At 39.9% G+C, this 21,660-nt stretch overlaps 1 protein-coding gene across 2 annotated transcripts in view; it reads right to left on the reverse strand.

Annotated features, from left to right (window-relative positions):
* SCAPER (S-phase cyclin A associated protein in the ER) overlaps positions 1–21,660 on the reverse strand; it is a 398,005-nt gene that overhangs the window by 46,832 nt on the left and 329,513 nt on the right. For both annotated transcript variants that reach the window (XM_065906683.1, XM_065906682.1), the window contains exon 27: positions 17,455–17,610. In XM_065906683.1, the coding sequence (XP_065762755.1) occupies positions 17,455–17,610 (156 nt within the window). The remainder of the gene's footprint in view (positions 1–17,454; positions 17,611–21,660) is intronic.

The raw sequence follows: 21,660 nt of genomic DNA on the forward strand, positions 1-21,660 counted from the left end.
TCTAAGAGTTTTATGGTTTTGTGTCTTATATTTAAGTTCTTATGACATTTTGAGTTTATTTTTGTGTATGCTGTGAAGATGTGCTCTAGCTTAATTTTATTGTGATTTTGATTTGCATTTCTCTGATGATTAGCAATGCTGACAATCTTTTCATGTGCTTGTTGGCCTATGTCTTCTTTAAGAAAAATGTCCTTTCATGACTTCTGTCCATTTTTTAATACGGTTGTGTTTTTTTTTTTTTTTTTTGACATTTAGTTGTATGAGCTAGTTATATATTTTGGATATTAACCCCGTATCAGTCGTATGAATTGCAAAACTTTTCTCCCATTCAAAATGTTGTCTTTTCATTTTGTCTTTGGTTTCCATTGCTGTGCAAAAGCTTTTAAGTTTATTAGGTCTTATTTGCTTATTTTTGTTTTTATTTTCTTTGCCTCAGGAGTCAGATCCCCAATATATTAGAATTATGTCAGAGTATCCTGCTTGTTTTCTTCTAGGAGTTTGATGGTTTTGGGTTTCACATTTAGAACAGGTCTTTAATCCATTTTGAGTTTTTTGCATACTATGTGAAAAAATGCTCTAATTTCATTCTTTAACATGGAGCTGTCCAGTTTTCACCACATCACTTATTTAAGAGACTGTTTTTTCATCCTTGAATATCCATGCTTCTTTTGTCATAGATTAATTGACCAGAAGTGTGTGGGTTGATTTTTGTTTCATTGAGTTGGGTCTGTTTTTGTAGCAGTGACATAATGTTTTGCTTACTGTAACTGGCAGTTTTGTAGCACATTGTTTGGCCTTACTTGTTTGTAATTTTTGCAGTTTTTTTCTTGTAATTGATTTCTAGTTTCATGGAGTTGTGGCTGGAAAAGATGCTTGATATGATTCCAATTTTCTTAAATTTATTGAGATTTTTTTTTTAAATATTATTTTATTAGTTGGAGGCCAATCACTTCACAACATTTCAGTGGGTTTTGTCATACATTGACATGAATCAGCCATATAGTTACACGTATTCCCCATCCCGATCCCCCCTCCCACCTCCCTCTCCACCCGACTCCTCAGGGTCCTCCCAGTGCACCAGGCCCGAGCACTTGACTCATGCATCTCACCTGGGCTGGTGGTCTGTTTCACCATAGATAATATACATGCTGTTCTTTCAAAACATCCCACCCTCACGTTCTCCCCCAGAGTTCAAAAGTCTGTTCTGTACATCTGTGTCTCTTTTTCTGTTTCGCATATAGGGTTATCGCTACCATCTATCTAAATTCCGTATATATGTGTTAGTATACTGTAATGTTCTTTATCTTTCTGGCTTACTTCACTCTGTATAATGGGCTCCAGTTTCATCCATCTCACTAGAACTGATTCAAATGAATTCTTTTTAATGGCTGAGTAATATTCCATGGTGTATATGTACCACAGCTTCCTTATCCATTCATCTGCTGATGGGCATCTAGGTTGCTTCCATGTCCTGGCTATTATAAACAGTGCTGCAATGAACATTGGGGTGCACGTGTCTCTTTCAGATCTGGTTTCCTCAGTGTGTATGCCCAGAAGTGGTATTGCTGGGTCATATGGCAGTTCTATTTCCAGTTTTTAAAGAAATCTCCACACTGTTTTCCATAGTGGCTGTACTAGTTTGCATTCCCACCAACAGTGTAAGAGGGTTCCCTTTTCTCCACACCCTCTCCAGCATTTATTGCTTGTAGACTTTTGGATAGCAGCCATCCTGACTGGCGTGTAATGGTACCTCATTGTGGTTTTGATTTGCATTTCTCTGATGATGAGTGATGTTGAGCATCTTTTCATGTGTTTGTTAGCCATCTGTATGTCTTCTTTGGAGAAATGTCTGTTTAGTTCTTTGGCCCATTTTTTGATTGGGTCGTTTATTTTTCTGGAATTGAGCTTCAGGAGTTGCTTGTATATTTTTGAGATTAATCCTTTGTCTGTTTCCTCATTTGTTATTATTTTCTCCCAATCTGAGGGCTGTCTTTTCACCTTACTTATAGTTTCCTTTGTTGTGCAAAAGCTTTTAATTTTCATTAGGTCCCATTTGAGGTCCCATATTGAGACTTATTTTATGGCCTAGCAGGCAATCTATCCTGGAGAACGTTCCATGTGCACTTTAAAAGAATGTGTACTCTGCTGCTTTTGGATGGATTCTTATAAATACATCTGTTAAGCCCATATGGTCTATGTGTCATTTAAAGCTAGTGTTTCCTTATTGATTTTTTGGTCTGGATGAACTGTCCATCGACCTAAGTGGGATATTAAAGTTTCCGACTATTATTGTGGTATTGTCAATTTCTCCCTATATGTCTTTAATTTTTATTATATTTATTTTAAAATTTTTGGCTGCTCTGGGTCTTCATCGCTGCACAGGGATTTCTCTAGTTGCAATGAATGGGCTTCTCATTTCGGTGCCTTTTTTTTGTTGTTGTGAAGCATGTTCTCTAGGGTATGTGGGTTTCAGCATTTGTGGCACACAGGCTCAGTGATGTGGTTCGTGGCCTTAGTTGCTCATGGCATATGGGATCTTCTCAGACCAGGGATCGAACCTATGTCCTCTGTCCTGGCAGGTGAATTCTTAATCAATGGACCATCAGGGAAGCTCCCTTTTATGTCTTTTAATATTTGCTTTATGTATTTAGGAGCCATTATGTTTGATGCATATATACTTACAATTTTTGTATCTTCTTGGATTGATCCTTGATCAGTGTAATATTCCTCTCTCTCTTATTACAGTCTGTTTTAAAGTCTATTTTGTTTGATATGAGTATTTCTACCTCATTTATCTTTTGATTTCCATTTGTATGGAAGACCTTTATCCAACTTCTCACTTACAGTCTGTGTGTATTTTTAGATCTGAAGTGAGTTTCTTGTAAACAGTATATATGTGGGTTTTATTTTTGTATCCATTCAGCCACTGTTGCCATTTTGTCAGTTGATTTAGGCTCTAAGTTTTGAGATGTTGTGTTTTTGTTTTCATTCCTCTCTTAAGTATTTTCAAAGCTCCCTTGTGATTTATTCCTTAAACCATTTGTTGTTTATGAGTGTTTTGTTTAATTTCCACAAATCTGTGAGTCTTCAGTTTTATTTCTATTATTGATTTTTTACTTCATGCTGTTATGGTCAGAGAAGAGATTTTGTATGATGTCCAGTCTACTGAGACTTAATTAGTGGCCTAACATGTATTCTACCTGGGTAAATATCACATGTACACTTGAGAAGAATGTGTATTTTGCTTTGGGGTAGAATATTCTGGAGGGGCATTATTCTGCCTACCACAATGGGCCTATTCATTGATAATTCACTTATGCAACAAATATTTTGAGGACCTATTTTGTGGCAAGCACTTTTATAGGCACTAGGATTCAGTAGTAAAATCTATGTTCTTTTTCTCATAAAGCTTACCTTTTAGTACAGGAGATACAATGAGCAAATAAATATAGTATGTCAGGTGTGCTAAGTGCTATAATGGAGAAGCAGGTATGTAGGGAATGAAGATCTAGGGGGTGCGTGTGATGCTATTTTATACAGAGTGGTTGGGGAAGCCCTTCCTAAAGTGTTACATAACAGAATTCTACAGGGAGTGAGGAAGGAAGCCATGTGGATACCTGGAATAAGGGTGTTTTAGGGAGAGGAGTATCAAGTCCCAAGGCTTGGAGCCAGGAGCATGCGTGACATATTCAAGAAACGGCAATAAGGCCAGTGTGGCTATACCTGGTTGAGCAAGCAGAAGAGCAATGGTGGAAGAGGTGAGAGAAGAAATAGGAAGAAGATCAGGTAGGGGCTTGCAGACCATTGTAAGGACATTATAAGGGTTTACTTGCAGGAGACACAAAGTCATTGTAAAGTTTTGAGCAGAGGGGTGATGTAGTATGACTTTGGCTTAAAAATAATCACTAGAGATAATTGGTTAAAGTTTTTAGAAAAGCCAAGGCAGAAGCAGAGAGGGCAATTATGAGACTGTTTCAATCATCTAAGTGAGAAATCATGGTGGATGAACCAGGATGGTAGCCATGGATGTAGTAAGAAGTGAGTAGATTCTGAAAATCTTCAGAAAGGAAAGGCAAAATGATATCCTGATAGATTGAGCATAAATATAAGAAAAAGAGGAGTGAAAAGTGGCTCAGTGGTTTTCAGCCTGTCACTGAAAGAATGTGGCAGCTATCTACAGAGGCAGGGAAGACAGTGGATAGGGAATGTCTGGGGAGGACAATGAGGAGCTTGGCTGTAAACATGCTAAATTCAAGGTGCCTGTTAAACATATAAGTGAAGGTACTGGATTGGAAGTTGGATAAATGAGCTTTCCAAGGGTAGGGAATTCTGTATATCTTATCCCTAAGGCTTAGAACAGTATCTGACATAGAGTAGCCACTCAGTAGACATTTGTTGAATAAATGAATAAATATACAAGTCTGAATTCAGAGGAATGATCTGGGCTTGAGATATTTGGGAGTCATCAACAGACAGATGGTATTTAAAGTCAGCTCATCTAGTGAGTGAACATAAATTAGCCTGAGACTTGAGCTGTAGGGTATTCCAACATGTAGAAGTTGGGAAGATGAGAGTAAATCAGCAAAGAAAACTGAAAAGCAGAAACCAGTGGGGTAGGAGGAAAAGCAAGGAAGTGTGATGTTCTAGAAGCAAAGTGAAGATAGTTTCAAGGAGAAGGGAGTAATAAATAAAAAAGTTTAATTAAAAATGAGGACTAAGGTAAAATTTATAGAAATGACTTAAATACTATTTTTAGATTGTAAAAACTAACTGCATACATTTAGGATGGGAAGAGGGATAGGGGACTGGAATACAGTTTTCAACAGTAAGTGGGGGAAAAAAGACTTAGCATATTAGTTATATACCTATTCAAATAAAGAAACAATCTTGCCTGTTACCAAGGAATATAATTCAATTTTGACTGAGCTAACAGGAATACAGTATATGCAACAAGAGAGGTTTAACCTGCTACACTGCACTGAACAACCACTCTGGAAGTACTAGTTCTAGCACTGGGTTAAGTACCATGTTCAGGTCACTGATGCATCACAAAGTTCCCAAGGAAAGTGATTTCTGGTGGGAAAAGTATATGAAACAACATAATCTGAGGAAAATTTGAAGGAATTGGGAAATTTATTTCAGAACTGGGGGCTAAAAGGTTATCTTCAAAGTGAAGAGGTATTACACTGTTACTTATGATCCCAGAGGAGAGATGTTACCCAAAAGTAGATACTAAACTTACAGAAAATTTTCTAACAATTAGAACACTCAAAAGTTAAATGGGCTGTTGATAAGCCCATTACTTTCTTAACTATTCTGCAATAAGTAGAGGAACACATTCACTGAAGTAGCAGAGGGCTGTGGCATCAAAACTTGGCTGGGCATTGGACAGGATGATGTCTAAGATTCTGTTCAGTTCTGGACTGTTAACAACAGATGTGACTCTGAAAATTATAGTCTCCTCCCTCTCCCACACACTATGTATACGCTACAGGGAGAAAATAATTTGTTTAATGTAGCTCTAATTTGGAGCCCTGAAGAAGGGAATGAGGATGACTTACTGGAGATATGAGAGTAAGAGAAAACTAAAAGTGGAAAAGATACATGTGTAAGCGCTATAAGACTGTCTGGACATTTGGTTAGAGAAGAGGGAAAATATATGGGTAACTAAAGAGTGAGAATATTAGATAGGCGGAGACTGGTTTATACTTGGAAAGAGTTTCACCTGGTTATGAATTTCAATTTCATTCCAACAGGAACTTTTGAGAAGGAAACCCTTTTGGGAAGAGAAGTGCTAGACGATGAAAACAAGAGGTAGCCATTCTTGTGGTTTGGGATCAACAAACTAAAACACGCTGGAGTAAGAGGAAGACCAGGAGGACACCAACGAGAATGGAAGGTAAAGGGTGAGGCCCCTAAGAAGAAACTCAGGTCCCTGGCAGAGGTCTGAATGGAGGCCCGAGAAAGTTCAAACTAAAATGGTGATGAGCTCAGGACAGTCTGGGGGCAACCAAAGATAAATGGAGGAAGGGCAGGCGGAGCCCATGAGGTGAGAAGGTGGTAGGCTCTGGACGACAGACAACAGCATGTGGTCCTAGATCTTGGAACTACATGCTAGGGTTGTGCAAGAGTGCTTCTCACGCGGGACAGTTCTGACCTCTCTATCTTCAGTTCTCATAGTGACTGTAAACACAAAAGGGTCCTGTGCTGATTTTGGCTAGTTTAGCTGACATTTTGGGCTTCTCTTATCTTTAGTATTTGGCAGTTAGGCTGAAGGAGCTCTGTCAGAGGCTCTGCTGTGTTGCCAAAAGAAAGCAATTACTTCTTCTGGGTGAGTAACTGGGAGGGGACAATGTCATATCTGGGTTGCACGATGTGGTACCCTCCTAACCAATCTTTCCTGCTTCGACTCTCTCCCCTATAATTCATTCTACACAGAATAAAATCTATTACTTTTAAAACAATCAGATCATGCTGTTCTGCTTAAAATCCTCCAGTGGTTTCCTGCCACACTTGGAATAAAGGCCAAACTTTCACCCTCTGTTCTCATCTCTTGGCCCTTACTTTCTGACTTCATCTCCTAGCACATTCTTGCTCATCACATTCCAGCACACTGCCTTCTCTGCTTCTGGTACACACCCACTTCAGATGTTTGGGAGTCATCAACTTCCTGTTCTGCTCAACTGGAATACTCTTCCCTTAAGTCTTTATAGAGTAGGCTTAGCTACTCTATTTGCTTAGCTTCAGTATCACCTTCCCAGAGAAGCCTCCCCTGATCACTCTGTCTACCCAAGTCACTCTGCTGTATTACTCTGCTTTATTTTCTCATATCACTATCACTAGCTGAAATTATCTTATTCATTTACTGGTTTGTCATCTTTTTCTCCTGTTAGACTGCAAGCTCCATGGAGTTTTTGTTCACCACTGGATCCCTAACACCTTGACAAATGTCTGGCACATAAATGGTAAGTAAATAGCAATTAATAAAGATTTGCTAAAGCAATGGAAGAGAGACAGAGACAGAGAGAAGGAAAGAACTGGCTTCAGTGAGGTATACCGAAGGCAGGAAGGCCTTGGATGTCTCCTTCTCGCCTTAGGGGGAGAAGAGCGTGAGACACGGGCGACTCTTCTTCATATGTTAGGAGTGGGTACAGGAAATGGAGCCCTGGCATAGGTCCTTAGTACACACTGGTATTTGCTAACGCTGTCAGTAATGGCTATTTCCCAGTTTCTTATTTTGTTTCTAGCCCAGGTGCTAGGTGCCCAAAGGGGAGCTGCTAGGTCATTTAGTCTCTCTCCTTAAGGAAATCTTTTCATTTGAAGACATACTCAGGACAAAGATCTAGTGAATTGGAAGTAGACAGATATCAAGTCATAGGTATAAATAGTAGGGGCCATCTCACATTTCTGAAGCAAGTATTTTTTTATTTTTATTTAATTAGATAGGGTAGGACTGGATTCTGAAAGACAGAAGTTAAAAATAATAAAGGTTTGGGGTCATAAAAATCTGTTCATATGACTAGAATCATGAGAAGCATAAGGTAATCAGGAGGAAAAAAAGCCAACTTTGGATGAAAGCCAATGAGCTTAGAATCTGACATATTAAATATCAGTTCCTGGAAGAAATTGCAAGTAGGAATTCCAAGAGGAAATGTCTATCAGGGCCTTGTTTATGAATACAGTTTATGTCTTAATTTTACTTGCTTCTGGATTAATTTACTTTTCCCTATTATCTTTTATTATAATTATTTCATTTTTTTAAAAATAAAAAGACACACATACTCTGTAACCCAACTCAAATCTTTTTGGAACAGAGTGGGGTATAATAAATATATATATAAAAGCTACCTTGGGCAGTTCAGGCTGACAGACATTTTAGTCCCTGTCTGCCCCATTCCTTGTCCCACTCTTTGAAGAAGAATTAGCAAATTCATGCTCATAATGTGAGGAAACAGGCATTGAGAAGCTAAAGAATCTGTCACCCGTCACAAAGCTAGGAGAGCAGGACCAGCACTCATATTTCTCTGACTCCCAAACCCATGCTCTTCAACACAACTCTATAAAAGGATTTTCCTCTTGAGATCCTGACCGCCAGAGTCCTAGAATCAGTGTGGGTTCAGCTGCAAGTGTATCCCAGACAGATTTTGCTATGCTAAGTCTGGTGAGCCTGCATACATAGTGACAGACTTCCTTCATCACATCCTATCACCTCTGGGAGTCGTAGCCAGAAGAGGCTGCCCCTAAATGCTAGCCCTGTGGGTCAGGCCCAGACAGCCCACTTTTTCTGGGATAGTGCCTAGCACACAGTAGACACACAGCGTGAATCACAGCAATGACGCGATAATCCTTCTGCCCTTACAAGTCAACTATGGCTTTATTACCAGCTGGGACAGATCTCTTAGAAATCTCTCTACAAACATTTGCTTAATTGTGAATATAGAGACAGTCCAGACATTCCTGTATTCTTCTCACTTTCCAAACTTGAAGGATGAGGACAGTCACTCTTCCTTACAAGTCTAGAGGCTGTAATGACCCCCTGGACAGTGTGAGGATTGCTGGGAGATAACTCATGAAGTGCCCTTCATCTGGGGCACGTAAATGGTGTTCAACAAATGTTATTTCCTTTAGTTCCACTTGCTTAATCCTATTGCATTTACTTCATTTCCCATCTCCCAATACGAACAAGCCTTTTTTTTCTGAGGGCAGCAGCTAAAGATACCAAGAGAAGGGTGATAACAGCAAGCATGAGAGTGCAAGGAGGAAAGAATACAGATGAGAACAGGATACTGGGAAAACATTGATCTCTAGGGCAGGCCAGAATGTGGCAGACTGTAATTTTCAAACATGGCCACAGCAGTATTTCTGGTATCATATGCTCTTCTAGAAACTTTATATTCCCCACAAAGAGATGAAGTCTATTTCTCTTCCCTTTGAAGCTGGGTGGGACTCTGTTGGTGCTTTGCTGAAGAGAATTCAGTGGTGGGATACTGCATGAACCCTGACCTAGGTCATAAAACATGACATGGTTTCTACTTGGCTCTCTCCTTTGTCAAGGTGCTCCTCCTTCGAACCTGTCACCATGCTGTGAGGAAGCCCAAGTTAGCCTGTGCAGAGAGACCAAATGGAAAGGTCCCCAACAAACAGTGAGCATGAGAGTGCAGAGAAGAAAGGGTGCAGGTGAGAACAGACATGTGTGAACAAGTACAAAGATGATTTCAACCTCCAGCCTTCAGGTCTTCCAACTGAGGCCCAGACACTGTGAAACAAAGAAAGTCATTCTCCCTGTGTCTGATGGAATTCCTGACACACAGAATCTGTGAGATGAATAGACTGTTGTCTCATGTGAGTAAATTTTGGGGTAATCTGTTACATAGCCACAGTGACTGGAACAAGAAGAAAAACAAAGGAGAGAGAGTGTGTGGCAGGGTGAGATGGGAGAAGAGTGGGGTTAGAATGGTCTGGATGCTGCCGAGTAGTAAGCAAGACTAGTACTAGTGGGCAGCATTGGGGGGGCGGATTACAGCTTGGTATAAGGAGAAGCTTTAACAGCACTAAAACTGAACAAGGACTGAATAGGCTCCCCCAGTTCCCTGTCAATGAAGATACTCGAATATAAACTGAGGAAGGTTATTGAAGAGATACAAATTTGAACCAAAGAATGGGCTCAGTTGACAGTAAGGTTCCTTCCAGTCAGTGGAACGTGACAGCAGGTTAGATCTGGGTTACAAGGAAGACACATGAGACAGAGGTGACATCTGGAGTCTGATGCCTGGGACACTGGTGATACCATACCTAAAAAGAGAAACTATGAGGGGATTGAAAAAGATTCTTCTTTTCCATTCCTTTTGTCTCTTGCCCAGATGAGTGTTAATGGTCTTTCTGTAACCTCTCCCATACATTTTCACATGATAACTTCCAAAATGTGGTCCTTAGTATGTCACTGCCCTAATTAAAGGCTTTTAAAAACTATTTATTTATTTACTTGGCGGCATGTGGGATTTTTAGCTATAGCACGTGAACTCTTGTGTTCTGTTGTGTTAGTCGCTCAGTTGCGTCTGATTCTTTGTGACCCTATGCACTGTAGCCCACCAGGCTCCTCTGTCTGTGGGATTCTCCAAGGCAAGAATACCAGAGTGGGGTTGCCATTCTCCAGGGGAGATCCTTCTCCAGGGGATCTTTCCAACCCAGGGATCGAACCCAGGTCTCCCACATTGTGGGCAGATTCTTTTCTGACTGAGCTACCAGGGAAGTCCTAGTTGTGAACTCTTAGTTGTGGCATATGGGATCTATTAATAGTTTCCTGACCAGGGATCAAACTTTGGCCCCCTGCATTGGGAATGTGGAGTCTTAACCACTGGACCACCAGGGAAATCCCCTGATCAAAGGATTTTAATGACACCACTGTCACCACCACATTCAGCAGGTCATTTTATATATCACACAGTATTTTTATATTTATTATCTCACTTGAACATTGTAACAGCCTGGGAGGTACTAAAATCACCACTGCAGACATCTAAAAATCCAGCTAAAGCATGTACTCTGTTCATTCTTCATATTTTTTTGCTTTGATGTTTTTGCTTATGCTATTTTCTTTGTCTATGTTTTTCCCAACTCTAAATGTTCCAACCCTTTTATCTTTCAAGGCCCAGATTAAATTTTTGTTGCTCTTGAAAACAGCTGATTCCTGCAACTAAGAGTGGTCTCTCCCTCCTCTGAACTCTGTCAATGATGACATGATAATCCAATATTTATCAAGCAATTACTATGTGCCAAGCAGCATGCTGAGTGCTTTCTCTATGTTATCGTCTATCTTCTGTATTGCTCTCTACCTTATACCACGGTTATTTGTATACACCTCTTCTTTACTAGCTTACCGGCTCCTTGAGGATATGATCAATGTCTGAGTCATTTTTGTTTTCTCCCAAGTCTAGCACAGGGCCTGGCACAGAGCAAGCACTATATAAATATTTGTCTAATGAATGAATGAATAATTCAGGCAGGCAGAGTTAAAGTTTACCTTTGCTCGAACAAATGGTTTTCAAGCACCCTTAAACACTTGAGAAGCACTCATTTATATCCACATAATTAATGGGCTAAATTACGAATCATTCTTATCTTTTTAAGACCCAGGTTTCTAGGGACCTTGGCTAGAATCTATTTCGTCAGTGTTGTTTACAGATGTAAGAGTGGAAAACAACAAATACACATATTAACAGACTTCTTTTTGTGCAAAAATATTGTAGAATTCAGAACAGTATTTTCCAACCAATCATAATTAGCTAGTTTTTACAAGTTTCTCTCTTTCATCTGTGCAGTCATAAAGACTGTAAACTCTTTCGCTTTGAATCCCACTACTTCTTGGCCCACCTGCTATACTACTTTGCATAGTTATGAATTTAGAAATGATTGCTGACTAAGTGAAAGATCTGTGTTGGTTGCAACGTGTAATTACTCATTATGGTTCTGATCCCATTAGTTCAGCTAAGGAGCACCTTAAGGGCGCTGCAGGGAGCCTCAGCCAATTATGGCAGTTGAGTCATTGCCCCAAGATTTGAAAACTTTCCTCTTTTCTTTACTTCTTGTAGGCCCAAGAATGGAAAACTGACAACAGTAAAGAAAAAACAGGCATTTCAAAAAGTTGTATTACAGATTGTTGAAGTCTGTTGCAGTGATCAAGAATTATAGCTGGTGAAAAATTCCCATATTAAAATTCTGACATATTCCTAATATAAAATCAATCCTTTTCACCTGAAGATTGCAATTTCAATTTTCACTAAAGAAACGCAAGTTATTGTCTAAAACCAAGCCTGGTACAAAAATAATCAGTTAGTGCTTCCCCTACCCACACCGAAGCAGAGATTAACAGAGTACATTCTGACACCTAAATTGTCTTTCACAAAGCCTAGGAAAAAATTAGAAGATTAAGGGCACAATGGGAGGGGAGAGCAAAGGCAGACCTGCTACAATCACCACCACAAAGGCCAGCCACTGGCAGACTGCAGAGTGTTTACTCAAACCCCTGTGCGATCCATCAGTGTCCCTAATTATCTCAGGTCTGCCAGTTCACAAGAGGCAATTTCTGAAGGCTTCTCTGGCTTCCCTTTGTCTCTTATTCCTGTTGGTCACAAAAGGGCTTTGAGGAAAAGCCTTGCTCGACACTCTGGCTCTGGCTGGCTTCTCCACGCAGCCCAAACAAGAATTATGTGAATTACTCCAACAGAACAACCGCCAAGCTACCTTTCTCCCCAGGCACAGCTATGACCTGGTGCCGAAACCCTGTTGAAGTGCTTTCAACAGGCCACTGTAGTTGACAATTCAGAAATACAATTTCTATGAAGATATGGAAGTAGTACAAAATGGTCTGTAACTATTAGAGGTAAACAAATCAGAAGAGATAGGAAAACTCCCTGTGTTCCTATAGCTTGGCAGTGCTCAGGAAATGCTGGAAGACGGAAAGACAAGAGGAAGAAAAGCAGTGACGGACCATTCTCTCTGTCTCAGAAGCAGGTTATACTGATACTGCTAAGAATTTCTTAGGTAAATTGAGCCAGGGAACTACTTGGACCTACTTTCATAAGAAGGCCTACTAATAGAAATCTGCTGAGTAACTGAGGTTGGGGAAGGAAATTATACTGGGAAAAAATAGATTAAGAATTCTTAAAAACTACTAGAAACATCACTTTGCTGACAAAGGTCCATATAGTCAAAGCTATAGTTTTTCCAGTAGTCATGTATGGATGTGGGAGTTGGACCCTAAAGAAGGTTGAGTGCCAAAGAATTGATGCTTTCAAACTGTGGTGCTGGAGAAGACTCTTGAGAGTCCCTTGGACAGCAAGGAGATCAAACTAGTCAACCCTACAGGAAATAAACCTGGAATTTCAGTGGAAGAACTGGTGCTGAAGCTGAAGCCTCAATACTTCGGTCATCTGATGCGAAGAGCTAATTCATTGGAAAAGTCCCTGATGCTGGGAAAGATTTAAGGCCAAAAAAGAAGGGAGTGACAGAGGATGAGATGGTTGGATGGTGTCACTGACTCAATGGACATGAGTTTGAGCAAACTCAGGGAGATAGTGAAGGACAGGGAAGCCTAGCGTGCTGCAGTTCATGGGGTTGCAGAGTCAGACATGACTTAGTGACTGAACAACAACAACAAACTACTAAGGGTTAATCACTGACATTTAAAATCCAGTTGAATGTGTACATATAAATAATTATACTTCATTTTATGAGTATACACACAACACACATGCTAAGTTGCTTCAGCTGTGTTGGACTCTTTGCGACCCCATGGACTATAGTCTGCCAAGCTCCTCTGTCCATGGGATTTTTCAGGCAAGAATACTGGAAAGGATTGCCATGCCCTCCCCTTCAGGGGATCTTCCTGACCCAGGGATTGAACCCTCATCTCCTGTGTCTCCTGCACTGGCAGGCAGGTTCTTCACCTCTAGTGTCACCTGGGAAGCCCATACACACACAGACACACACATATGGACTATCGTTTTATATATAAACTTCATACACACACACCTACATGCACACATGCACACACACTCACACTTTGGTCTGCTTGGATAATCCTAGGCATGTCTAGAATCATGGAACATGGTGGTGTATATCCTATAATTTGGAGAACATCTCATCTACTGCTCAAAAATTTCATCAGAAACCTGCAAGTCATTCTGGATTCCTCATTTCCTTTTATCCTCCCATATTATTAAGCTCTATGTCATCTCACTTACATTTATTCTGTGTCCTCACTGTATCTGTTCCTCTCTGTTTTCACTGTCTCCACAGGTCCTCGATATTTAAAAAGCCTACTCCTAAGGAACTATGGTGTTGGAGAAGACTCTTGAGAGTCCCCTGGACTGCAAGGAGATCCAACCAGCTCATCCTAAAGGAGATCAGTCCTGGGTGTTCACTGGAAGGACTGATGCTGAAGCTGAAACTCCAATACTTTGGCCACCTCATGCAAAGAGTTGACTCGTTGGAAAAGACCCTGATGCTGGGAGGGATTGGGGGCAGGAGGAGAAGGGGACAACAGAGGATGAGATGGCTGGATGGCATCACCAACTCGATGGGCATGAGTTTGAGTAAACTCTGGGAGTTTGTGATGGACAGGGAGGCCTGGAGTGCTGCGATTCATGGGGGCACAAAGAGCCGGACATGACTGAGTGACTGAACTGAACTGAACTGAAGGTGAGGGTGGGATGATTTGAGAGAATAGCATTGAAACATGTATATATCATATGTGAAACATATGATCATATGTGAAACAGATCGCCAGTCCAGGTTCGATGCATGAGACAGGGTGCTCAGGGCTGGTGCACTGGGATGACCTTGAAGGATGGGATGGGGAAGGAAGGTGGGAGGGGGGTTCAGAATGGTGAACACATGTATACCCATGGCTGATTCATGTCAGTGTATGGTAAAAACCACTACAATATTGTATATTAATTAGCATTCAATTAAAATAAATAAACTTTTTAAAAAAGCCTACTCCTTCTAGTGGGCTCAAGCCTACTAAACTCAAGCCATTCCAGCCATTTCTATACTTTTTAGGAGTGATCATCCTATAACGGAAATGTGAACATTTATGAAGCTCACTGAATGTCAAAGCTCCTGCCACCCTTCACAGTCACCCTATTATAAACCACATCAAACTGAACATGAGACAATGTCTTCTATATCCATAACTCTCAGTTTGGGCTGTCCCCCAAACAGACTCTGAAACAAAGATACGGTTGTGTGATGTTTACCTGGAAGGAAGTAGAGAAGGAAAGATGGCAGGGAGAAAAATCAATCAAGTGTGTGTTAATGAACAGGTTATCACTCAAGGGGCCCCTTGGAGAGACTGTAAGGAACATACTTCAGGATTGTCCCATTGAGGGTTAGTGCAGCTGGGATGTTATCCACCAATTTATTGTTGGAGAGTGACTCCTGGGTGTTAATTCTCCTGTAACTTCTAGCAAACAGCTACTTGTCCAGAGAATATCCCCAGGTAGTGAAATACAGAAAGTCACTGGCAGGTGACCACCTAATAGGCCTCAGGTGCCAGTAACACCTGCTATATCATGCAGTATCCTTATGCCCTTTCTCCCAAATGAGTTCTTTACTCCGCTTGTCTTCTGGATCCTTTACGATTTAGGTCACTGAAGCCCTTCTTGACCTCCTCTGGAAGTGCTTTATTTCCTTTTCTGTGCACCCTCTCTTCTGCTGCAGCTATTACATTGTAGCTATTAATTCACAAGTCTGACCCTCTGACAGACTCTGGGCTCCCTGAGGAGCTTCAGTACTTAGCTTGAAGTCTGGCCCAGGGCAGATGTTCAGTCAATGTCTACTAGACAAGGACATGTTTGTGTGTGTTAAAAAGAAGAGGACGCTGTCCTCCATATATGTAATTGATAAAGTCTTCAAAGAAACAAAATGCATGCTCCCATATTCTGAATACTATGAAGGCATGTGTATAAGAGGGAACACCAGAGGAGGAACCTTGAGTCCTAATTCAAATTATTTTGGCTCAGCTGCTTTCCCTATGAGTAGCTATGAATGACCTTTAAGCTTCTTTCAAGTCCCACAGATTTCAAGTGACTAAGTCCATGTGTTAAGGGAACGCTGATGCCCACAAACTATACAACAACCATATATGGAAATGTTTATGTGTGTGATATTCATTTGGATTCAAGGGAAGAGTACAGAGGACAAATACTTGAGATGCTGGCAGGTTTATAATGGTGTGTACATGAAAGAGCCAGTGTTGGAAGGGTCTTCTGGGTGAGATGATCCCTCCCAGGGAGTGGCCAGGCTACTGCACAGAGTGAATTGGGCAGCATGGCGGCCTCTAAACTGGCAGGGGCCAATGCCCTGGATGGATCCCTGTTACTGTTGCTACCAGAACTTACCTACGTCACTGACCTACAAATAGCCCCTTCCTGAGTTCTCATCAAATCCTTGGAAGGTAGACACTGGCTACATTTCTAGAGGGAACAGATCAAGTGTAATAGTGACTAAAGGCCATGCTTGACTTCCTTGATACTCAGACAGTCTTAATCTTCCTAGAAATGTGACTGGGGCTGGAGGGACTGGGTAAGAATAAAGACTAGGTGGCTATCAAGGTCCTATGTAGAACAGACCAACAAATGTTGAGAAAGTTAATTTCTGAAAACAAATTCTCTTTTAAAATATTTTGAAAAGAGACATTAGCACTGTGGTACACTGAATATGGCTGGACAAGATTTCTTTAAGTAATTAGACTTAATTAGCTTCAAATAGTTTCTTTCTTGATAAATCCCTACATATATATATATATATGCATACACACAGATATATGGGCTTCTCTGGTAGCTCAGCTAGAGACCCCGGTTTGATTCTTGGGTAAGGAAGATCCCCTGGAGAAAGGATAGGCTATTCACTTCAGTATTCTTGGGCTTCCCTGGTGGCTCAGAGGGTAAAGAATCTCCCTGCAACGTGGGAGACTTGGGTTCGATCCCTGGGTTGGGAAGATTCCCTTGGAGGAAGGCATGGCAACCTACTCCAGTATTCTTGCCTGGAGAACCCCTATGGACAAAGAGGAGCATGGCAGGCTGCAGTCCATGGGGTCACAAAGAGTCAAATATGACTGAGCAACTAAGCACTGCACAGCATATATATATATATATATAATTGGCATGCAGTGCTGTTTAGACTTTAATTGTAAGAAAATTATTTTACTGAATATCCTCAATATGTCTGAGGGAAATGTCATATTTCTGTCAGAAACACTGAGTCACTCTTGCAAACAATTATGAACTTTGTAGGGAGGAAGAGGAAAGAACACGAGGTGGTTACTGTCTCTCTTAGAAAATTACTGCTTTTGAGGACAGTCCACAGGATGGGGTGGGGAGTTTAGACAGCCAACCAGGCTATTAGTAGTTCCTGATACACTGGCTATAATCATGCCCACGGGGCACGAGTGACTTCACGGAGTTATTGTTTTTGGATGGCTCCTCTCTTATTCATAGAGATACCCTGGAAGAAGGAACAAAGGGGAAAATAAAGAACCCAGCAGGCTGTAACTGAAAGCATGTGATGGTCAGGGCACTGTGAGGCTGTGCATGTTACGCTGAGGATCTGACTTGATTGGTCTAGGCTTTGTTACTGACCTCCTGACTCAAGGTAAATCACTTGATTCCCTGAATCTCGGTGGAAGTGGGACTGGATGGTCTCTTATAGAAATTATAGATAAGTTAATGACACCAACAAGAAAAACAGGCTCCGGTAGGAGCTTGTAGCCAGGGAAAAATGAGAAACATTAGACAAGTCTCAGTATGGGAAGCCAGTAAGGACAGACGTAGCACAAACAGGAAAAGAGGCCAAGATGACCATGTACATCCCTATGAAACGACTCCAGAATGAGCAAATTCCAAGAGATGTTTCAAAAGTTCAGTCTAGAGTGACATCGAGTAGAAGCCTTACCTTCCGGTGACAGCAAAGCAAAGCGTGCACATTCCCCGTAAGAGTCCTGCGGCATGCTGCAGAAACGTAGCCATCTTGGGATTCTCATCCACTGGGCCTTGCACCGAGAGGAAGCAGCCACAAAGCTTGTCGATCAGACCGATGTTCACCACGTAGCTAGATGTGGGGACAAATATGTGTTACCAATGTGCGTAGCCTGGTAACATCTTTCCCTTCAAAAAGTGAAAGTGAAAGTTGCTCAGTCATGTCCAACTCTGGGACCCCATGGATGGTAGCCTCCCAGGCTCCTCTGTCCATGGAATTCTCCAGGCCAGAACAATGGAGTGAGCAGTTGTTCCCCTCTCCAGGCATCTTCCCAACGCAGGGATCGAACCCAGTTCTCTCGCATTGCAGGCAGATTCTTTACTGGCTGAGCCACCAGGGAAGCCCTCACCTTCAAAGAGAAACTTTAATAAACACAGGCTTAGGCCTCTCTGACAAGCAAAGACAACACAGGTTTGAGTACAATATCTTAAGCAACTATCTCCTTAGATTTATCCCTGAATAATCAGTTATTTCTATGAATGGTTCTGTTTACTTCTGTTGGCTACTCTAATGCTATTTTCTTTAAGAAAGTGACTATCTGATCATTCTCAGCAGTCTAGAGTCTGACAATAACTAAAAAGATTTATAAGGATCTCCATACTCTTGAAAAGGAATACTTCTTAAAGTACTAGGAGCTAAATTCACTAGAATGCAAGGATTCAGGATGATGCTACCCAGGCACTCTTGTTATAACCTAAACTTCCAATGCCACCGTAGATTCTCTACTTTTTAAAACCTTATCACCATTAAGAGTACAACAAGCAGCAAGAATCCAATTGCCCTCTGTTATGAAAAGTACCAGTTCTTAGAGTTGACAGTATCACTTCAGAAGTTACTCTCATCTTTTCAGTCTATTAAACAGTTTTCTAGAACTGTTTATTAACTCAGATCAACAATAGTAGCTCTCAGTCCACAAATCAGAAATAATTGAAAATATTTGAAGACTATAAAGTACCTTGTAGATAAATCAGCCTTAGCTTAAGAGATTTTATACCAATTCAGTGCTACTGCATTCACATATATGAAAAGTGAAGGATTCTGAATACAGCAGTTCTGAAAATCAACACATCTTTCAGGGATATGTGCAAAGGAACTGATGCTTCTGCTTGTAACTGCACTAAAATCCCTATCACTGTTCATTTACTAATACACTTCTTTTGTAAAAGGAAGGAGAATCTGATTAATAATAATTCATGTTGGTAGACTCTTTTAAGTTTACTATTTACAAAGTATAAAATAATGTTCCCTTTCTCTTTTTAAGTTAGGAAATATATTCATCTGGTTACTGAGCATCTCCCAGTTTTAAAATTGGGAAATATGAAATGATGACCACCAGCCCTATTATCTTATAATAAAGGAAAATGACATATTGACACATTGAACCCTAGTCCCACAAGTTATTGGATGACCTTGGGCAAATTACCTTCTTATTCTGTTTTCTTTTTGATATAACAGTGTTAGTAGAAGGTTCTTGTGATAAGTGACTGATAAGTTAATACATGCAAAGAACTTAACATATTTTATTATTAGTTTTATTGTTACTAGTAGTAATAATGGCAGTATTTTAAAAATAGATGCATGCAAACTTACTAGTTATAAATACAATAAAAAAATTAACACAACACAAAATACCATTTCACGAATATTAGACTGATAAAAATCACTAAGTATGTTAACATAAAACACTGATAAAGATATGAAAAAATGGGACTCCTATCCTTTACCAATGGGAAATGTACTCTTTGAAGAACAATTTGATGTTACTTGGTAAAGTTGAACATGGATTTATCATAGGATTCAAAATTCTTACTGTAGGCATATGCACTTGAGAAACTCGTGTATAGGTACAAAAGAAGTTTCTACAAGGATATTCACTGTATCATTGCTTGAAATAGTGAAAAAATAGAAACTACTGCCCTCAAATAGGTGTACAAACTGGGAATTTATTCATTTAAAAAAATATGTAGAGCAGTTAAAATGAATTAATCAGAATTATATGAATCAACATAAATAAATCTCAACATGTGAAAATAGAAATTGAAAGAATTGTATGATAGTATTTATGTAAATCTTAAATACATACAAAACAGAAATGTTTATGGATATTTATTATATGAATATATAGAAATATATATATACTACACATATATATTACACATACATATATAAAATAATATAAAAAGATGCATGAGAACTATATACACATACTCTAACTCTCTCTCAAGGGATAAATCACTGTGTAAGGGAAAGGAATGTAGATGGAGAGTTAGCTGTACCTGCAACATTTGGTTTCTTACCAATATGAAAAAAGTTCTAAGACAATATGGAAAAATGTTATGTTACTGAAAAATGATGTCAAGTTGGTACATAGGTATTGATAATTTTGTAAGGTGTAGGTTGATACACTACATTAACTCATAGAAAATTTAAATATTTTTGAAGGGAATAATGACAAACCAAAAGAGCATTTGAAACCTATAAGATAAGGTTAATGCTTTATTCTTCAGGCTTATTGAGATATAGTTAATATACACATTGTTTAAGGTATACAATGTGATGATTTGTGTATTAACTACAAAAAGTTACTGTTTTCTAGTTTCACACCACTATATCCAGTATCAGAGAAGATACTTGATACAATTTCTATGTTTTTGGATTGTTGCGATTTCTTTTGTGGCATAACATAGGATTCATCCTTGAAAATGCTCCATGTGTGTTTGAGAGTAATATATATTTTGCTGCTGTTGGATGGAGTGCTCTATATATGTCTGTTAGGTCCTTTTGGCCTAAGTGCTGTTTAAATCTGCTGTTTCCTTATTGATTTCCTGTCTGAAAGATCTATCTATTATTGTTTGGTGTTTCTTGTTGCTGTTTAGTTGCTAAGTCATGTCTGACTCTTTTGCAGCCTCATGGACTGTAGCCTGCCTGGCTCCTTGTTCATGGGATTTCCCAGGCAAGAATACTGGAGTGGGTTGTCACTTCCTTCTCCAGGAATTTATTGTTGAGAGTGGGGTACTAACATCCCCATGTATTACTGTATTGTTGTTCTCCATTTAGTTCTGTTAGTATCAGTTTTATATATTTAGGGGCTGGATGCATAAATAATTACTGTCATATCTTTGGTGGATTGACCCCTCTATCATTATATAATGATCTTCTTTGTCTCTTTTAACCATTTTTAGCCTAAAATCTATTTTTGTTGATATAAATATAGCTATCCTTCCTTCCTTCTGGTTACCATTTCTTTGAAATACTCACGCCCCTTTGCTCTTAGTCTTTGTGTCTTTAAAGCTAAAATGAGTCTCTTACAGTCAGTATGTTGTTGGATATTGTTTTTATCCTTCAGCCACTCTGTGTCTTTTGACTGGAGAATTTAATCCATTCACCCTTAAAGTAATTACTGGTCGCTAAGGACTTACTATTGATATTTCACTAATTATTTTCTGTTTTTTAGCTCCCTTGACCTGTGTTCCCTCTCTTGCTGTCTTCTTTTGTGACCTGATGACTTTTTGGGACAGCATGCTTTGACTTCTTTATTCTAAGTGTATCTACTATAGGTTTTTCTTTGTGAAATATATTTATTGGATTCTGTTTTTTTAATTAGTTAATTTTAATTGGAGAATAATTACTTTACAGTATTGTGGTGGTTTTTGCCATACATTGACATGAATCAGCCACAGGTACACATGTGTACCCCCATCCTGAACTCCCCTCCCACATCCTTCCCCACCCCATCCCTCTGGGTTGTCCCAGAGCACTGACTTTGAGTGCCCTGCTTCATGTATCAAACTTGCACTGGTCATCTACTTTACATATAGTAATATACATGTTTCAATGCTATTGTCTCATATCATCCCACCCTCACCTTCTCCCATGTAGCCCAAAAGTCTGTTCTCTACATCTGTGTCTCTTTTGATGCCTTGAAAGAGACACATGTACTCCAATGTTCACTGCAACACTGTTTACAATAGTTAGGACATGGACGCAACCTAGATGTCCATTGGCAGATGAATGGATAAGGAAATTGTGGTGCATATTACATTCTGTATTAAGTTGATAAGTTTGACAGCATACAGAAAATTTATGCAGTTGTCCCTCAGTATCTGTGGGGACTGGTCCCAG

This window comes from Muntiacus reevesi, chromosome 15, assembly GCF_963930625.1.
Source record: "Muntiacus reevesi chromosome 15, mMunRee1.1, whole genome shotgun sequence".
Classification (NCBI taxonomy): domain Eukaryota; kingdom Metazoa; phylum Chordata; class Mammalia; order Artiodactyla; family Cervidae; genus Muntiacus; species Muntiacus reevesi.